Genomic DNA, 15838 nt, shown 5'->3' on the forward strand with positions numbered 1-15838 from the left:
ATCATAATGAATGGCTGGAAGTTGAAACTAGACAAATTCAGACTGGAAATAAAATGAACTGTGGAGAGAGGTGAGGTCCTGGTGCAGACTCCCCTTCCGCTCAGGAAGGACAGGGCCGGACTCCAGGAGGTCTGTGTGCCTGGTGGCTGCAAAATCAGGTAGCTCTACAAAGCTTTTCACCCATGGAAATCAAGGCACCTCACTTGGCTTCCTAAGCAGCAGCACCCGCCTGTGTCTGGAGGGGAGTCAGGGCTGAAGAGGGGCGTTTCTCTCTCCAACACTGAGAGAACCCCACAGGGTGTCGAACCTGAACCGTTGGGCAAAATCCCCCCACCCAGGAGTGAGACAACCTGCCGAGGGTGGCAAGGAGGGATTAGATCTCCGTGTTCCCTCGGATCGCGGGAGCCCACCCCCGAGCAGGATCCGCGCAGCCCTCGGCAGCCTTGGATCCCGCGGAACTGTACGGCTGCCCGCAGCAGCGTCCCTCTTCCCACACGCCATTTTGGGAGCATGAAGGACTACATTTCCCAACATGCCTAGGGCCGTGAGCGCCGCCATCTTGCCTCGCTGGGCGGCCGGGCCCGGGAACTGGGTCTATATTAGGAAGCAAGCAGGGAACCAACCAACCCCGGTCGGGCTAGGCTGTGCGATTCGGAGCATGGCTCTTTTCCCGGCCTTTGCCGGCGCCTCTGAGCCCGGGGCCGAGGGGACGCCAGCCAGCGGCAGCAGCGAGGGCTCCAGGCGAGGTAATGTCCTCCTAGGGGGTCGGCCTCAGCGGCCTAGTGCCCTAGCAGCCCCCACGGTGGGGTGTGGAGACCTGCCCCGCGGCCAGCTCCGGTCCTTCTGCTCAGACCTCGCCGCACACCCTGTCGTCCCCCCCCCCGAAACCCTGCCGGGCCTGCTGCTCCGCACAGAGACCCCCCGCAGCCAGCCCCGCACACGTGTTACGCTTCTTCCCAGGGGAGGCCCTGGCCCCGCTTCTGCTTGCAGCGTGTGTGGAGAGGGGCGCCGGGCCGGGACCCCTCGGGAAGGGGAAAGCGCGGCGCTGTCAGATACACAAAGGTGCCAACTGCCCGAGCCTGGGGCGGCTAGTTAGAAACGCCGGCTGGGGAGGTGGCCCCCGTGTTATGCGCTGTGCAGTATTAGTCGGCGTGCGACGGCGATCCTCTGGCACAGCCCCTGGGCTGTAGATACTCCCGCTGCTTTCTGCTCGCTCTGGAGACATACACCGATCTGGTAACCCCATGGACGTTGCTGATTTTCAGCACAATCCCGCATCCCCCGGGGCACACACATTTGTACCCTTAAGTTCTTTGTCAAGGTTGTATTAACTTTGGACACAGTTTGTCTTTATTCCTTTTACCCAATCTCACAACACAAATAGGGTGTCTGTAAATTAAACTCACTTCTGTGTGAGAATAAGATGATGGCAGCGAACCTAAAAAAAAAGTGACACCCACAAATTTTACACGAGTGTTTTCCCTCCGTTGTTGCTAACTATGCTTTGTACGTTTCTTCTTTGATCCTGTCCATCCATGCATAAAGCTTTTTCTGTCTTCATTCCCTCGTGTGCAGATCCAGTTAATACAAGATTATTTAGGTATGCTTGGTTTTCTGTACATCTGGTTTACTGTTAGCAGTACATAATTGGTCATACTTTTTTTCTTTTTTGGCCCATCCTCCTGTGTAATACACCATCCTGTGCTTCCACTAGATGCTGCTGCAACCTTTGGTACTGCCTCCACAGTGAGGGGACTTTCTAGCCCTGTTGGGGCCCTTGTTGGGTAATGAAACCTGGGTCAAGGGATAGTTGGTACTAGTTGAAGTCCCAATCCTGCAAATTAGATTGCCTGGAAAGACCTCTGCACCCAATATGATTTTTCACAGTGTAACTTGCAGGATTGTGACCTTAGCTTAACTTTACTGTGTATGGACCTTATATCACTACAACAATCCTTCATCTTGTAGAGTTGAAGTGAGTGATACCTAGAACAAGAGGTTGAGACTGAAGTTCAAGTTTAGGTTCTGGTTTTTAGCACTATTTCTTGACCACTGATTTTTGTCCACAAGTAATTTTTTTAAAGAAATCATTCACTTTAGAAATATTGACACTTTAAGAGGGAATCATTCAATTATTTTGCACTTTCTGCTGTATTTTGTTCTGTTTTAAACCCCCTAATTTTGAAATTGAGTACAAATATTTTAGATATATTTCAACTTAAGAGGCTCAGTGCTAATATACTTTTTGTGCCTGAACTCAGAGAGGTAGAGATAGAAAGTGATTTAACAAACTAACATCATTACTTTTCTAGAATTTGTAGTAATATCTTCTGTAATTTATGAATTTCCACTAATTAACAGATTGAGCATATTTTAGTATGCTATAAAAACATTAAATATTAAAAAAAAAAACAAAAAAAAAAAAAAACCCCAAAATCTTTGTTATATCACCATAAACTGTGATTCCATCAAATTTTACAAATTAAATAGAATAAAATGAATACTTGACTGGGAATTAGGTGCTGTAGAATGTGGTGTTGATAATGAAAGGTGGCACAATTTCCTTGGAGTCATTATCAAGCCACTGTTCCACCATGGTGTAGGGATCATTGTGCTGCTGAATGTGTCTAGATGATACGTAAAATAGTGAGTTATTGAATATTTTATTATGTGGGTAAGTAATAATTTGTTAATAAGGGAAGCAGTGTGGCTATACAGAATACCTGCATGTCTGAAAATACATTGTTAAGCACCTTGATACAAATATAAATGTGTTCAATGTATCCTGTGGGATAGGTGTAATGATTTTAAGGCATACTAGCTAACTTATTTCCAGTCCCATGCTGTTATGCCACATTACTCCACAATTGGAATCTTTGCCAGTCCGTCAGCTTTCTCTTTTATTATATTCATCTAGGTAATATTGCACAAGCCAAAATAGAGACTGGATTTCTCTGTCACTTTACAAATTCTATTATGTGTTTGTGTAAAAAAATAAATAATGGAAAGGTCATATACACAAAGGACCAAATGCTGATCTCATTAAAATTCTGTAAATCCGTATCATTGAAGTCAGTGCAGATATTCTGGATTTACACAAGCGTAAATAAGATCAGAATATGACCAAGGGGTCAAACAACTTTTGGGGATAATTCCCATTTCTTCCCCTCCTCCCCACCAACCCCCAAAAAATCAGCATCCCTAAAAAAATTGAAAAAAACGTGGATGTTATGGCAGAAGTTGATAAGAACGTTTCCTATTTATGAATATGTATTTCAGTGATAAAATTAGGAAATAAGGCTGTCTTTTTTCCAACATGCTGTGTGACATTTACTTAATTACTACTTTAGATCCTCATTATGCAATTGTGATGAGTATGTGTTGAAGTTCCATGGATCTTGAATGTAGAAAGACTGCAGGATTAGCCCAGGATCAACCACTGTTGCTGTTTCCTGGAAAACACAGCAACTATAGCCTGAGCCTGAACATGTACGCTGCAATTTTGTAGCCCTATCGCCTGAGTCCTATGAGCCCAGGTCACCTGACCCAGGCCAGCCACAGCTGTGCTATTGGTCTTTTGTCCCAGCATACACATAACCTGAGTAGCATTCTCTTTAGAATTAGTTCTTCCTGTACATCATTACTTAGGTACTTCAGTTTTAGGGGCTAGGTAAGACAGTACTTTAGCTTGAGAAATTCCTGGTTCCCTATCTGGTGAGTAACGTTGATGGCTGAGTCAAATATATTTAAAGGTCACTTACATGGAAATTTTCCAACATAAGTCCTACCAGCGTGGATTGATTTAAATCAAAGTGATCTAAATTAGCGATTTTAATCAACTTTCTTATTTCCACTTCAGTTTTTTTCTAAAGAAAGATGCTTTCTCATTGGTTGATATAACCATTAAAACATGTTGATTTACAACTAAATAGATTTGGTAAATTTTTTGCTGCCTAGGAGGATCTGCTGTATCTATATACATTTATTTAAGCAATGATATAGCTTAGTATTTTCAGGTTCTTATTTGTACATTTTTGTACATTTTTAATATGTTACAAATGGTGAATGTTCTATTACTTATTTACTAGATAATTAACATTTTGCACCTGATTTATGTCAAACTGTTACGATGGTAACTGGAATTTAAACATACCTCAGAGCATATAAAATGACTTTTTATTAAACAAAACACCCTTAAATGTTATGATAAGAAAAGTTTATGTATCCAAAACACGTTTCACATTTACAACTAAATGATTTATTAAACTGAGGGATTAACTGTACTCAGTGAATTAGACTGATTATTTCAGATCACCTTGGGAAAATTTTCAAATATGTCTATGAGAAAATGACTGGATATTGCCTAAGTCAGCTGAAAATGAGACCGTTTCCTAAATTACTTTGGCAGACCTGTTGTGCCATATTTATAAAGCTTGACCTCAAAAGTTAGATATTTTCCTCCTTAATTTTTTCTTTATATAGAAAAGCAGCTTTTAACTCCGTTTTTGATAGAGGCTCATGGATTCAGCATATTTTCTTTATTTAAATATTTGAAGAGATTATAATAAGTTTAGGCTTTAACATATTTTGTATTAAATTCAAATTTCATTTTAAACAGATTTATTATAAAGAAATTGTTATCAAAATAAAATAAATCTGATTTTAACTTAAAATAGATTTTTTAAAAATTTTATATACTTGATTTTTATCCATCCTGGGTCCCACATATTGAGGGCTTCTCAGGAACTCTGTGAGGTGGGCTTGCAAATTCAGGCCAATAAAGACACATTCACTTACAATCAAGAGCTTATGCTAACATTACTCCCTTCTGGCAAATCTTACTTGACTGAGTGAACCTTGTTCATGCAAGGCCCTAAGATTGACAAGGTACAGGACAACAGTTCAGGGAAGGTGAGGTGGAACAGAGGGTCTTGATGTAGAGTTGTAGGGAAGTATTCCTGAAAGAAGTGCATTTTGAAGGAGAGAGATGTGACTTGAGGGACAGGGAACATGAGGCTATTTAAAGATATGGGGCCAGCCAGATAGAAAGCATAAACACAAGAGTGTGGTTGAAAGAGCAGCAAGGCAAAGCGGACTGTGAAGAGCATGAGGAACAAGCAGGGAAGTAAGCCAAAGTTTATTCTTTAAATTATCACCACCGCCACGTGCATCGTGGCAACAGTGAGTGAGGGTTAAATTTTGTGCCTCCACTAGCTAATTTTCATGATTCTAAAAGACTGGAATAAATATTATTCTGTATTCCTTATCATTTTTTACTATTTTGAATGTATATGAAAATAGACTCTTTATTTCTGAATAGTTCATTTCCTTCTCTTTAGTCTCCAAAAGAAGCCAATATCCTCTGTCTTTTACCATTCTGTTGTTGTGGAGATTATTTTGATGGCACAAATAAAAAGTATGGCAATGGTTAAATGGTTATCTGAACAGATAAACTTTTAAACATAAAGAGCTGGTATTCATGAAGAGATCGCCAGCAATAAAATGCCTATGAAGTGAACCCTCTTCCATATCCTATCACTCTCCAGAAAATGTGACATAAGCAAAATCTTGGAGAAGTAATCACTACTTCTTCTTAGTGTGTGTGCAACGTGCCTCATGTAGCACATGACCAGGATTCATCACTGACTTTGGTCAGTTGATTGGATCATTAGTTTCCCTGGCTTGGGCCAGGTACTGATGGGGAACGTGATATGAACACTGATCCATGCCCCCCAAGTAATAACTTAAAATGCATCTATATCAGAATTAAATGTGAGTATCCTTGCTTTCATTTGATACAGGGGCAATGGTATTTTAATGGTTAGAGGAGAGGGAATCCAGGCTTTGCATTCTAATCTTGGCTCTGTTATGTGAATTTGTACAAGTAACTTAAACTTACTGAGTGTTCCTATCTGTAAAATGAGTTTAAAAACGTTTTTCACACAGATAATATTGTGAGGCGTAATTAGTTACTGCACATGAAGTGCTTTGACATATTTGAATAAAATAAATAAAAAGTATTTATTTATTTACATGTAGCACAATCTTATTGTTTCAGAATTTTTTAAAGATAATATAATCATTTCTGTATGGGAATGGTAGTTGAGAGTTCGTATTGAAATACTGTCTAGGGAAAATTCGATCTGAATAGTACAGGCATTTATCCGTTATAATAAACAGTTAAAATGCAGAGCAATAGATTCCTTTTTAAGTCCTCTGGTACTTTTTTATTTTAGGAACTACATGTCTGTTGTTTGGGACGTTAAAACCCACAATCATCCTTGTTTTGACGTTAACCGTAGGAAGTTCGAAAGTATGTGAAACTCTTTATCTGCTCTTCAGTTTATATTTTTAAATACTGTTTTGTAGCTTTTTACTTAAAACTTAGATTGATGTCATGGGAGGATTACTGCACCTAAAAATGTTTTACAATGTGCTAAAACCCAATGCTCTGCTAAGTGAAAATTTCATGGATTGCTTTCTAATGTCCTTGCCTCTTATAAGTGACTTTAGTTCTGTGAATTGGGTTGTTTGCTGACTAGATGAGGCTTTAAAGATCATAGTGAGCTAATTTTTGTAGATCTCTCATTTTTGTGTACCTGCAGAATTGGGCTGGCTTAGCAATCCAAGCTTTTGCACAGAAGATGCATTGAAATTGCACCAGCGCACTGCAAAGACTGCAGATCTTACCCCTGAGACATCACAACTTATAAGGTAGGGGGTTCTTTGCATCTTTTTAAATAGCCTTTTTCTAATGTCCTGCTTTTCTTTTGCTGTAAGTGTGCCCAAACTCAGGAGCTTTCAATGTAGCTTTTCATTGCACGGTTTACAGTTTATTTCACCAACAGAAGTTGTTCCAGTGAAAGATACTAGCTCACCCACCTTGTCGCTCAGTTAACTGGTTAGAAGTCAGGATTGTGTCATTTGTAAAACTATGAATTTTTTTATTTTTATTGCATTTTCTTTCATTTAAAGTAATGAGAATTTATCCTTGTATAATTACTTTTTCTTTAGTTTTTTCTCACTGATGTGTTCAAATCACTGCTAATTTTGGCGATGGGAGGGAGCTGAGTGATCATGATTTTTCATTAGCTTTTAAATGTTCTAAGTGAGCCATGAAGGAATGCTAAAGTTCAGGTATCATCTTTGTGATTTCCTTCCCCTCCCCCCCCAACACACCCTTTTTTATGAAAACCAGTTCAAATAGCCATTTTCCTACCATAGTCGAATATAGAAAATTGTCAATTATAAACTGTGCAGAGTTGTGAGTTAATGAAATACTGCCTATGTAAAGTTGTGTAGTTGCAATTCAATGCTATAGATCACTTAAATGGCTCATTAAATTTTTGTTACCAAAATGAGTTTTAAGGAGCTAGTTTTATAGAATACAGGATTGTATCTTAAACACTTTGCCCAAGAGGTGCAGCAGTACTAGATATACTGATTTAAGCCTTGGGTGCATTCTGCAGTAGTTAATGGAGTGGATGGGTGAGGTTCTGTGGCCTGCAATGTGCAGGAGGTCAGACTACATGATCCATGATGGTCCTTTCTGACCTTAAAGCCTATGAGTCAGGCTGAAGCAGCAAAGTTCTGAACTTCAGTCATGTTTAATTTGGGATGAAGTCCTCTGTTTGGTTTGTTGGCTGCTCTTTGTAATGACAGAAATATGTTCATTACAAAAAATCAAATTTGAACCCATCTCTATTCACCGATTTATGTTTGAATTGGGTTATTACAATAACTTCTGCAAATTTCCAATATTTTTTGTATTTTCATTTTTCTTCAAGTCTTTACAGGCTTATGATGTGATAAAGCAAAAGGAATCCTTAAAATGACCTTGCAGATGACACTATGTAAACAGCATATTTTAAATATAAATATATTTTGTATTAAACTATCAAGGAAGAAAATATACAGAGGAATTACTTTATTAATTTGACTACTTATCTTTTGGCACATTAGTAGGGTTTTTTCTACAATGATTGGCAGTAGCCCCTTCATGGATTTTTTTTTAAACACCTGTTTATTTTCCTGAAAGGTAATATGTAATTAATTTTTAAAAGTGTGGGTTTGTGATTTTTTTTTGGCATCTTTATAAAGAAGGATACAATAGGTTCTTTTAATAGATCCCAGATGGGACCATTATGATCATCTAATTTGACCTCCTGCATAACACAGGCCATAGAACTTTCCCAGTGTTCAGACCAGTGCCAAATATAGAGGTAAAATAACCTATTTACTTTTACTCAAGATTCCCCTTTTAATGCATTCTAGGATTGCATTAGTTCTTTTGACCACAGCATCACACTGGAAGCTCATGATCAGCCATGACCCCCCAGGTCTTTTTCAGAGTCTTTGCTTCCCAGAATAGTCTCCTATTCTATGAGTATGGCCTACATTCTTTGTTTCTAGATGTGTACATTTATATTTAGCCATATAAAAATGAATGTTGTTTCCTTGAGACCACTTTACCAGGCTTCTTCTTTTGTCCCTGAAACAGTGCTTTTTCTGATGGTTTTTGATTTTAGAAATATCAAGAATGTCAAGTCTGGTCTCCCCTGCTTTTTACTGAAAGACTTTTGGAAGTATCAGATGTTTATTGTCATCTTGTATCTTAACTGAGAGGGAACTGATGTTGAATCCTGAACAAAGACATCCTTTCTTCCAACTGTTCATTAAGCATTGAATTTAATTGTTTATAGTGCTCTTAGAAAAAATATTGTTCATAGTGATTATAATTGCTTTATCCTCTCAATTGCTCAGCTTTCAGTTGCTTGTACTGTCAAAATTTCACTAATTCTCTAGTCAACATAGATTCTTCCAAGCTAGGCAAGAACTGAATTTTTTTCCCAACACATCTGTCAGGTCTTTTTTTATGCATTATAAAGAAGCAAAAAAGAGCCCAATTTTTTCCCCTTTGAAAGCCTCACCAATCATTTTAACTTGATCTAAAATGGCTTTGCAAAATTGTCATGAAAATTTACCAGCCCAGGTACAAAATCAGCCCATTTGCTTTTACTCTGGTGGTGATAATGGATAGGACTACTGATATTTACTCACTTATTAAACTGTACTTATCATGGGCAAGCAGAACTTTGTAAGATCTGTCTGAAGTAATAATTAAAACAAAAATTCTGTAATTTTAAAGGTGAAGGTGGTGATGTCTCCCACTTTTGTGGCAAACATTGATGCCATTCACTGTCTGGGAGCCATCCTTCCCTGTAATTTTGGAGATGAGAAAGTTCATAACTTGTTTTCCTCACTAATGAGATTTCTTTAAAATTGTTCTAACTATGTAAGGAATTATTTGTCTCTTAGCAGGAGTCCTTCAAAATCAGAGCTCTCAGGAGGAAGTGATACCAATGAAGGTCTAAAAAAATCAACTAAGAAAAGGAAAGGGAAAAAGAAAAAGCATCAGCACCACAAGAAAAGAAAAAAGAAAACCAGAGAGGAATTAAGTAACAGTGAGTCGGACTTGGACACTGAGTGTATGAAGGATAAACCTAGAGGAAGTGACACAAACCATGAAAGAGAAGCAGCAACATTGAAGTATGTACATTTTACCAATATTATATGTAAATGTAATCCTATTCTTTATGTGTTGTTTGAACTGGCTAGATGAGAATACTCTCACCAGTGGTCAATTCTAACTCTTACTCTCCTGTTAAGATTAAACTTCTATTGTAACTGTCTTGAAACAGTGATGCATTTTTTTTAATTCATTGTTGAATCTGAAAAATTATGATGAGGAATATTTTATAAAATATTTTTCTTCAGAGCTTAACAGAATAGCAGAGTAATGAAAATGTGCTTTTTTAATCTTTGTGCTCCCTGTCAATTATTGTAAATCTTTGTTTCCTGATATTAATCTTTGAGTAACCCACTGTGCTTTGAGAGAAATTGTATTAAACAATGTTCCTAGATACCACAGAAAATTGAAGTTGTTGAATAACGAAGCAAAAATTTCTTCCTGAGGGGAAGTGTTCCATTATACTGTGCATTTATAATTACCCCTCTCAGCACCGAGCATTCATTATAAGATGTATATTGATGTTTATATTAATTTAGTATTTTTAGTTCTATTTCCAGTCTTTACCCATTCATTAGTATTTAATATGCTTCATACACTTTATTCTTTGTATATGTGAATCAAGATTTGAATGAGTGGTGTTCTATTATATCAGTCCACTATGTCAGTGTGGGCAGCCACAAACCACGACACACATTGTTGAGGACTGCAAAATGACTCAACTTCCTAGAGGTCATTGTGCCTTGAACATTGTTGAGAAGAATACTGTAGCTTGGCTTGACCGGATTGCGTATGCCAAATAAATAAAATCTATTGGCTTCCTGCTTTCAGAGGCTCTAAATAACCTGTAACTGGTGGGGACACTAGTCTCTATGTAGCAAGAAATACTGTCTGTTTTAAAGTGACCAGTATGATGATTTGAACAGGAAAAAGAGCTTGCACGGGCGCATTGGGTGTCCAGGCTTGAAAAGTGGGCCTTCCATTTTGCACTGACCACTCTCATTGGCCTTTGATCACCTAAATGTAATTCAGGTGCCCAAACAAAAGAATTGATGATTTTGCAGGATATCTATACTATGCATATAGGTTCTTTATATAGTTTTTTTCTGAGAAAACTTAAAATACAAAGCATAAAGTCTGTGTTAAATTTTGTGTTTAAAACTCTCACTGATGTTAACAAGGGGACCTATGTGCAGAATTATTCCTGTTAGCATTCCCATCTGAAACATAAACTGTGAAACCCTCTTGAGTACCTTGTCAGAGGTGAGTGAATGTTGGAAAGCTTTTCAGGGCTCTGAAGTTCCTTTCTTAAGATTCAGATTTGTAATACAGCTCTTAGAGAGGTAACTTCGCTATGTCTTTTTTCAAAAATCACTTATGTAACTAATTCGTTAAACCTTCACATTTTACTGAAGTGCACTGGTGGTATTACAAAAAATCAGCACAGTACACTAACAGATTGTCCCCATTTTAATTTACCTTTACTTATCGAGAAAGTGACAGTTAATAGCAAAGTTTTTCCTCTTGTAGGTTTTAGACTTAATAAGAAACCCATTTATTAAATCCTTTTGAGCACCTTCCATGCTCCTGGAAGACCATTTTGGAAATGCAGTGACTGATTTTCTCTTGAAAGTTCACTGTATTGGTGGCTCCAGTGGTAAATTTTCACTTTAGTTTTCTCCTCTCTTTCACCAGAGTGTGACTTACTTGTTAAATGGTACATGTTCGGTGGCCTTTTGAATGTATCTAATTTATTATGGAATCTAGAAATGTTTGTTTCCTGGTTTTGTAAATATTTAATGTTTAACTCGGATATTCAGAAAATACTGCTTCCCCTCTTTTTCAGTCTAGAAGACGTAACATCAAATCTTGCCACCAATCGCTTTGTTTGGCTGGAGGATATTCAAGCTTTGACAGCAGAAACCTTCAGAACAGACAAGAAACCAGACCGTGCAAACTGGGAATACAAATCACTGTATCGAGGGGACATAGCAAGGTACTATAGGCTGTTCTGTTTTGATACTTAAAATGTCTCAAGATATATTAATGGTGAGAGATTATTAAAAGTTTAAGGCTAAAAATATTTATTTATAGAAAGTGAAATTAATCTCTTCAGACCTTTGTGATCCCATAGTCTTCTGTATTGAAACTCAACTTTATGGCATGTGGAAATGTTTTCTACATGACAAAAGATGTCCTGGAATAATCAGAATAAGTGACATCATGTTTGCTCATGGATATTCTTAACATTATGGTGTACAGTCACTCTTCAGTGCACATGTAAAGCTTGGCAGTGTCATTAGAGGTTGGCCGTGGTGCATGCAGGAGACTGGAAGGTAGGAATCCTGGGTTCTTTTCTAGTTTGTCTCTGATCTGTTGTGGATTTTGGTTAAGTCTTAACATCCCTGTGCCTGTTTTCCCATCTATAAAATGGGGATAATACTTAGGGCATGTCTGTACTACAAATTTTTGCAAATGCAAGTTATATTAGCATAAAAGTGCTACAGTTTAATGTATTGCTTGTGTGCATGTATACATGGCTCCATGCATTGGCAGTGTGCATATTCATCAGGAGTGCTTGTTTCGATATAGAGAGCAGTGCTCCATGGGTGGTATCCCAGTGTATAATTCGCCATCTTCCAGTGGTCTGTTTTTTGGGAAGTTTTGGCAGTGCATGGTGGGGTAGAAATGAGTAACTCAGGTGTGCCTGGGACTACTCGGTCTAGTTCCCATCATGCAGTTTTCTTGATCCCATAATTTTCACTCATATTTTGAAAATCTCATGAGCCTGGGCGGTTCACTGTCTGCTATCTCTGACAGAAACATGGAGCCTGCACAGCTCTTCATTATTGTCCTGAGCATTGCAACCACAGGACTCAGGATCCTCTGGTATTTACAGAGCCACAAGAAGAGCTGTGGGGAACATGATGAGGGCAGATTGCAGTGGGAAATAGCAAGAATCAGTTCAGAATTGGTGGTGGTGTTGACGGAGCAGCTGCAAATGGTGGCATGTTGCTTCTGGGCCTGAGAAATGGAGCAATGAGTGGAGGGAACGCATCATCATGCAGGCTTGGGATGGTGAGCAGTAGCTGCAGAGCTTTCGGATGCGCAAGGCCACATTCCTGGATCTGTGTGCTATGCTTACCCCAGCCCTCCAGTGCATGGACACCAAAATGAGGACTGCTTTGACAGTCAAGAAGCAAGTGACAATCGTATTGTGGAAACTTGCAAAGTTAGATTGCAATAGATCAGTGGGAAATCATTCTGGAGTTGGAAAATCCACTGTAGGGGCCATTGTCATGCAAGTCTTCAAGGCCATTGTCTGTTGCTATGCAAGACTGCGGCTCTCATCAGTGTGCTGTACATAATGGATGAAGTTGCAGCAGTGGGGTTTCTGAACTGTGGTGGAGTGATAAATCGCATGCATATCCCTTTTCTGGGACCAGAACAACTTGCTACATCAACAGAAAGAGCTATTTTCCTATGGTTATGCAAGCACTGGTGGGTCACTGGGGACGTTTCACTGACATCAATGTTGGCTGGCCAAGAAAGGTGCATGATGCTCGCATCTTTAAGAACACAGGACTACAGAAAGCTATAAGTAGGGACCTTCTTTTCCAGCCAGTGATTACCATTGGCAATGTTGAAATGCCAGTAGTCATCCTGAGGGACTCCAACCTATCCCTCACTCCCCTGGCTCATGAAGCTATATGCTGGCCACTACAACAGCACCAAAGAAAGATTCAACTTCTGGCTCGGCTAATGCAGAATGACAGTTGAATTTGCTTTTGGTAGATTCAAGAGGTCACTGGAGTTGTTTACTCACCAGATTGGGTCTCAGTGAAAAAATATTCTAATGGTTATAGTTTCCTGTTGTGTCCTGCATTATATCTATGAAGCAAAGGGGAAAAGTTGTTGCTGGGATGAAGGGCAGAGGTGGAATGGCTGTCTGTGGAGTCTGAACAGCTAGACACAAGCGCCGTCAGAAATGTGCAATGAGGAGCTATACAGCTCAGGGAGGCTTTGAAAGAGCATTTTAACAGTGAGCCACAGTAATGCATTGTGGTATACTGTGCTCCAACTGGCCCTTTAGTTTGGGGGCCTGTTAGAAATCGTGTGGTGCTCACTTGAAGTCTATCAATGTGACATAATCAGCGCACCTGTGAATGTTGTGCTGCTCCCTCTACGTTTATGATTACACTGTATTTATCACTGATTCTGTGAATTGTATCACGATTTACAGTACTACTTCCTTCACTGCCACCAGGCATTATGCAGCATCTGTTGGGAACTAATAAAGATAAATTATTTTCCAAACAAGTATTTTATTGACTAACAAAAACACCTATTTAAAAAAAAAAAATTCTGGACAAGTTAAAAGTAAATACATTAAAACCTGAATAATTTTCGGATAGCGTGTAAAGAGGAGGAAAGGACGTTCATATCCATTTACCTACACATACGCTGATGTTCACGGCAGAGGATGTGAGGGAAATTCCCACACCTGAGCCATTCTTTTTAAGTGACACATCTGAGGTACTGTCCCAGATGGAGGTGTCAGTAGAGGTGATTTTAGAACAAATCGATAAATTAAACAGTAATAAGGCACCAGAACCTGATAGTATTCGCTGAAGAGTTCTGAAGGACCTCAAATATGAAATAGCAGAACTAACAACAGTTGTATGTAACCAGTCACTTAAATCACCTTCTGTACCAGATGACTGGAGGATAGCTAATATGATGCCAATTAAAAACAAAAGCTCTGCAAGCAATCCTAGCAATTCCAGTCTGGTAAACCTAACTTCAGTGCCAGGCAAAATGGTTGAAACTATACTAAAGAACAGAATTATCAGACACACAGATGAACACAATATGTTGGGGATGAGTCAACATGGCTTCTGTAAAGGGAAATCATACCTTACCAATTTATTAGTATTCTTTCAGGGAGGTCAACAAATAAATGGACAAGGGTGATTCAGTGGAAATAGTGTGCTTGGATTTTCAGAAAGTCTTTGACAAGGTCCCTCACCAAAGGTTTTTAAGCAAAGTAAGCAGTCATGGGATAAGAAGGAAGGTCCTCTCATGGATCAGTAACTGGTAAGAGACAGGAAACAAAGGGTAGAAATAAATGGTTAGTTTTCATATTGGAGAGAGGTAAATAGTGGTGTCCCCTAGGGATCTATACTGGGACCAGTGCGGTTCAGCATATTCATAAATCATATGGAAAAAGGGTAAACAGTGAGGAGACAAAATTTACAGATGATACAGAATTACTCAAGATAGTTAAGTCCAAAGCAGACTGCGAAGAGTTAGAAGGGATCTCACAAAACTGGGTGACTGGGCAACAAAATGGCAGATCAAATTGGTTTGATAAATGCAAAGTAACATACACTGGAAAACATAATCCCAACTATACATACAAAATGATGGGTTCTAAATTAACTGTTACCACGGAAGAAAGAGTCATTGTGGATATTTCTCTGAAAACATCTGCTCAATGTGCAGAGGCAGTCAAAAAAGCTAACAGTGTGTTAGGAACCATTAGGAACAGGATAGATAAAACAGTAAATATCATAATGCCCTTATATAAATTCATGGTATCCATTGAATACTTTGTGCAGTTCTGGTCATCCTACCTCAAAAAAAGAGATATTAGAATTGGAAAAGGTTCAGAGAAGGGCAACAAAAATGATTAGGGTTATGGATCAGCTTCCATTTGAGAAGTGATTAAAGAGACTGGGACTGTTCATGATGGGAATGAGACAACTAAGGAGGGATGTAATAGAGGTGTATAAAATCATGAATGACATGGAGAAAATGAATACAGAAGTGTTATTTATCCCCTAACATAATACAAGAACCAGGAACCACCCAATAAAATTAATAGGCAGGAAGTTTAAAAAAATAAAATAAAATAAGGAAGCACTGCTTCACACAGTGCACAGTCAACCTGTGGAACTTACTGCCATGGGATGTTGTGAAGTACAAAAGTATAACTGGATTAAAAAAAAATTGATAAATTTATAGAGAATAGGTCTTTCAGTGGCTGTTAGCCAAGATCATCAGGGATGCAACTCCATGCTCTGGGTTGTCCCTAAGCCTCTGACTGCTAGATGTTTTGGGACTGAATGATAGGGGATGGATCACTTGATTGCCTAGTTCTGTTCATTCTCTTTGAAGCTCAAAGGTATTGGCCACTGTCGGAAGACAGAATATTGGGCAAGATGGACCACTGGTCTTACCCAGTATGGCTGCTCTTATGAATTGCTTGATTGCATGAAACTATGTAGGAGTATAGGGCAATGGCAC

General features: G+C 38.9%; 1 protein-coding gene across 4 annotated transcripts in view; it reads left to right on the top strand.

Moving 5' to 3' along the window:
- Positions 1 to 517: 517 nt before the first annotated feature.
- The window catches only part of NRDE2 (NRDE-2, necessary for RNA interference, domain containing), a 51979-nt gene continuing 36658 nt past the window's right edge, over positions 518 to 15838 (top strand). The window contains exons 1-5 of one of the 4 annotated variants that reach the window (XM_067556323.1): positions 647 to 746; positions 6237 to 6313; positions 6606 to 6714; positions 9319 to 9549; positions 11376 to 11525. In XM_067556323.1, the coding sequence (XP_067412424.1) occupies positions 6244 to 6313; positions 6606 to 6714; positions 9319 to 9549; positions 11376 to 11525 (560 nt within the window). In that variant the 5' untranslated portion in view covers positions 647 to 746; positions 6237 to 6243. Of the gene's footprint in view, positions 747 to 6236; positions 6314 to 6605; positions 6715 to 9318; positions 9550 to 11375; positions 11526 to 15838 lie in introns of all 4 variants that reach the window. The other 3 variants (XM_067556324.1, XM_067556321.1, XM_067556322.1) reach the window with 3 other exon arrangements.

Source organism: Emydura macquarii, unplaced genomic scaffold (genome assembly GCF_026122565.2).
Source record: "Emydura macquarii macquarii isolate MOO-44397 ecotype Brisbane River unplaced genomic scaffold, CSIRO-AGI_Emac_v2 contig_1713, whole genome shotgun sequence".
In the NCBI taxonomy this organism is placed as follows: Eukaryota; Metazoa; Chordata; order Testudines; family Chelidae; genus Emydura; species Emydura macquarii.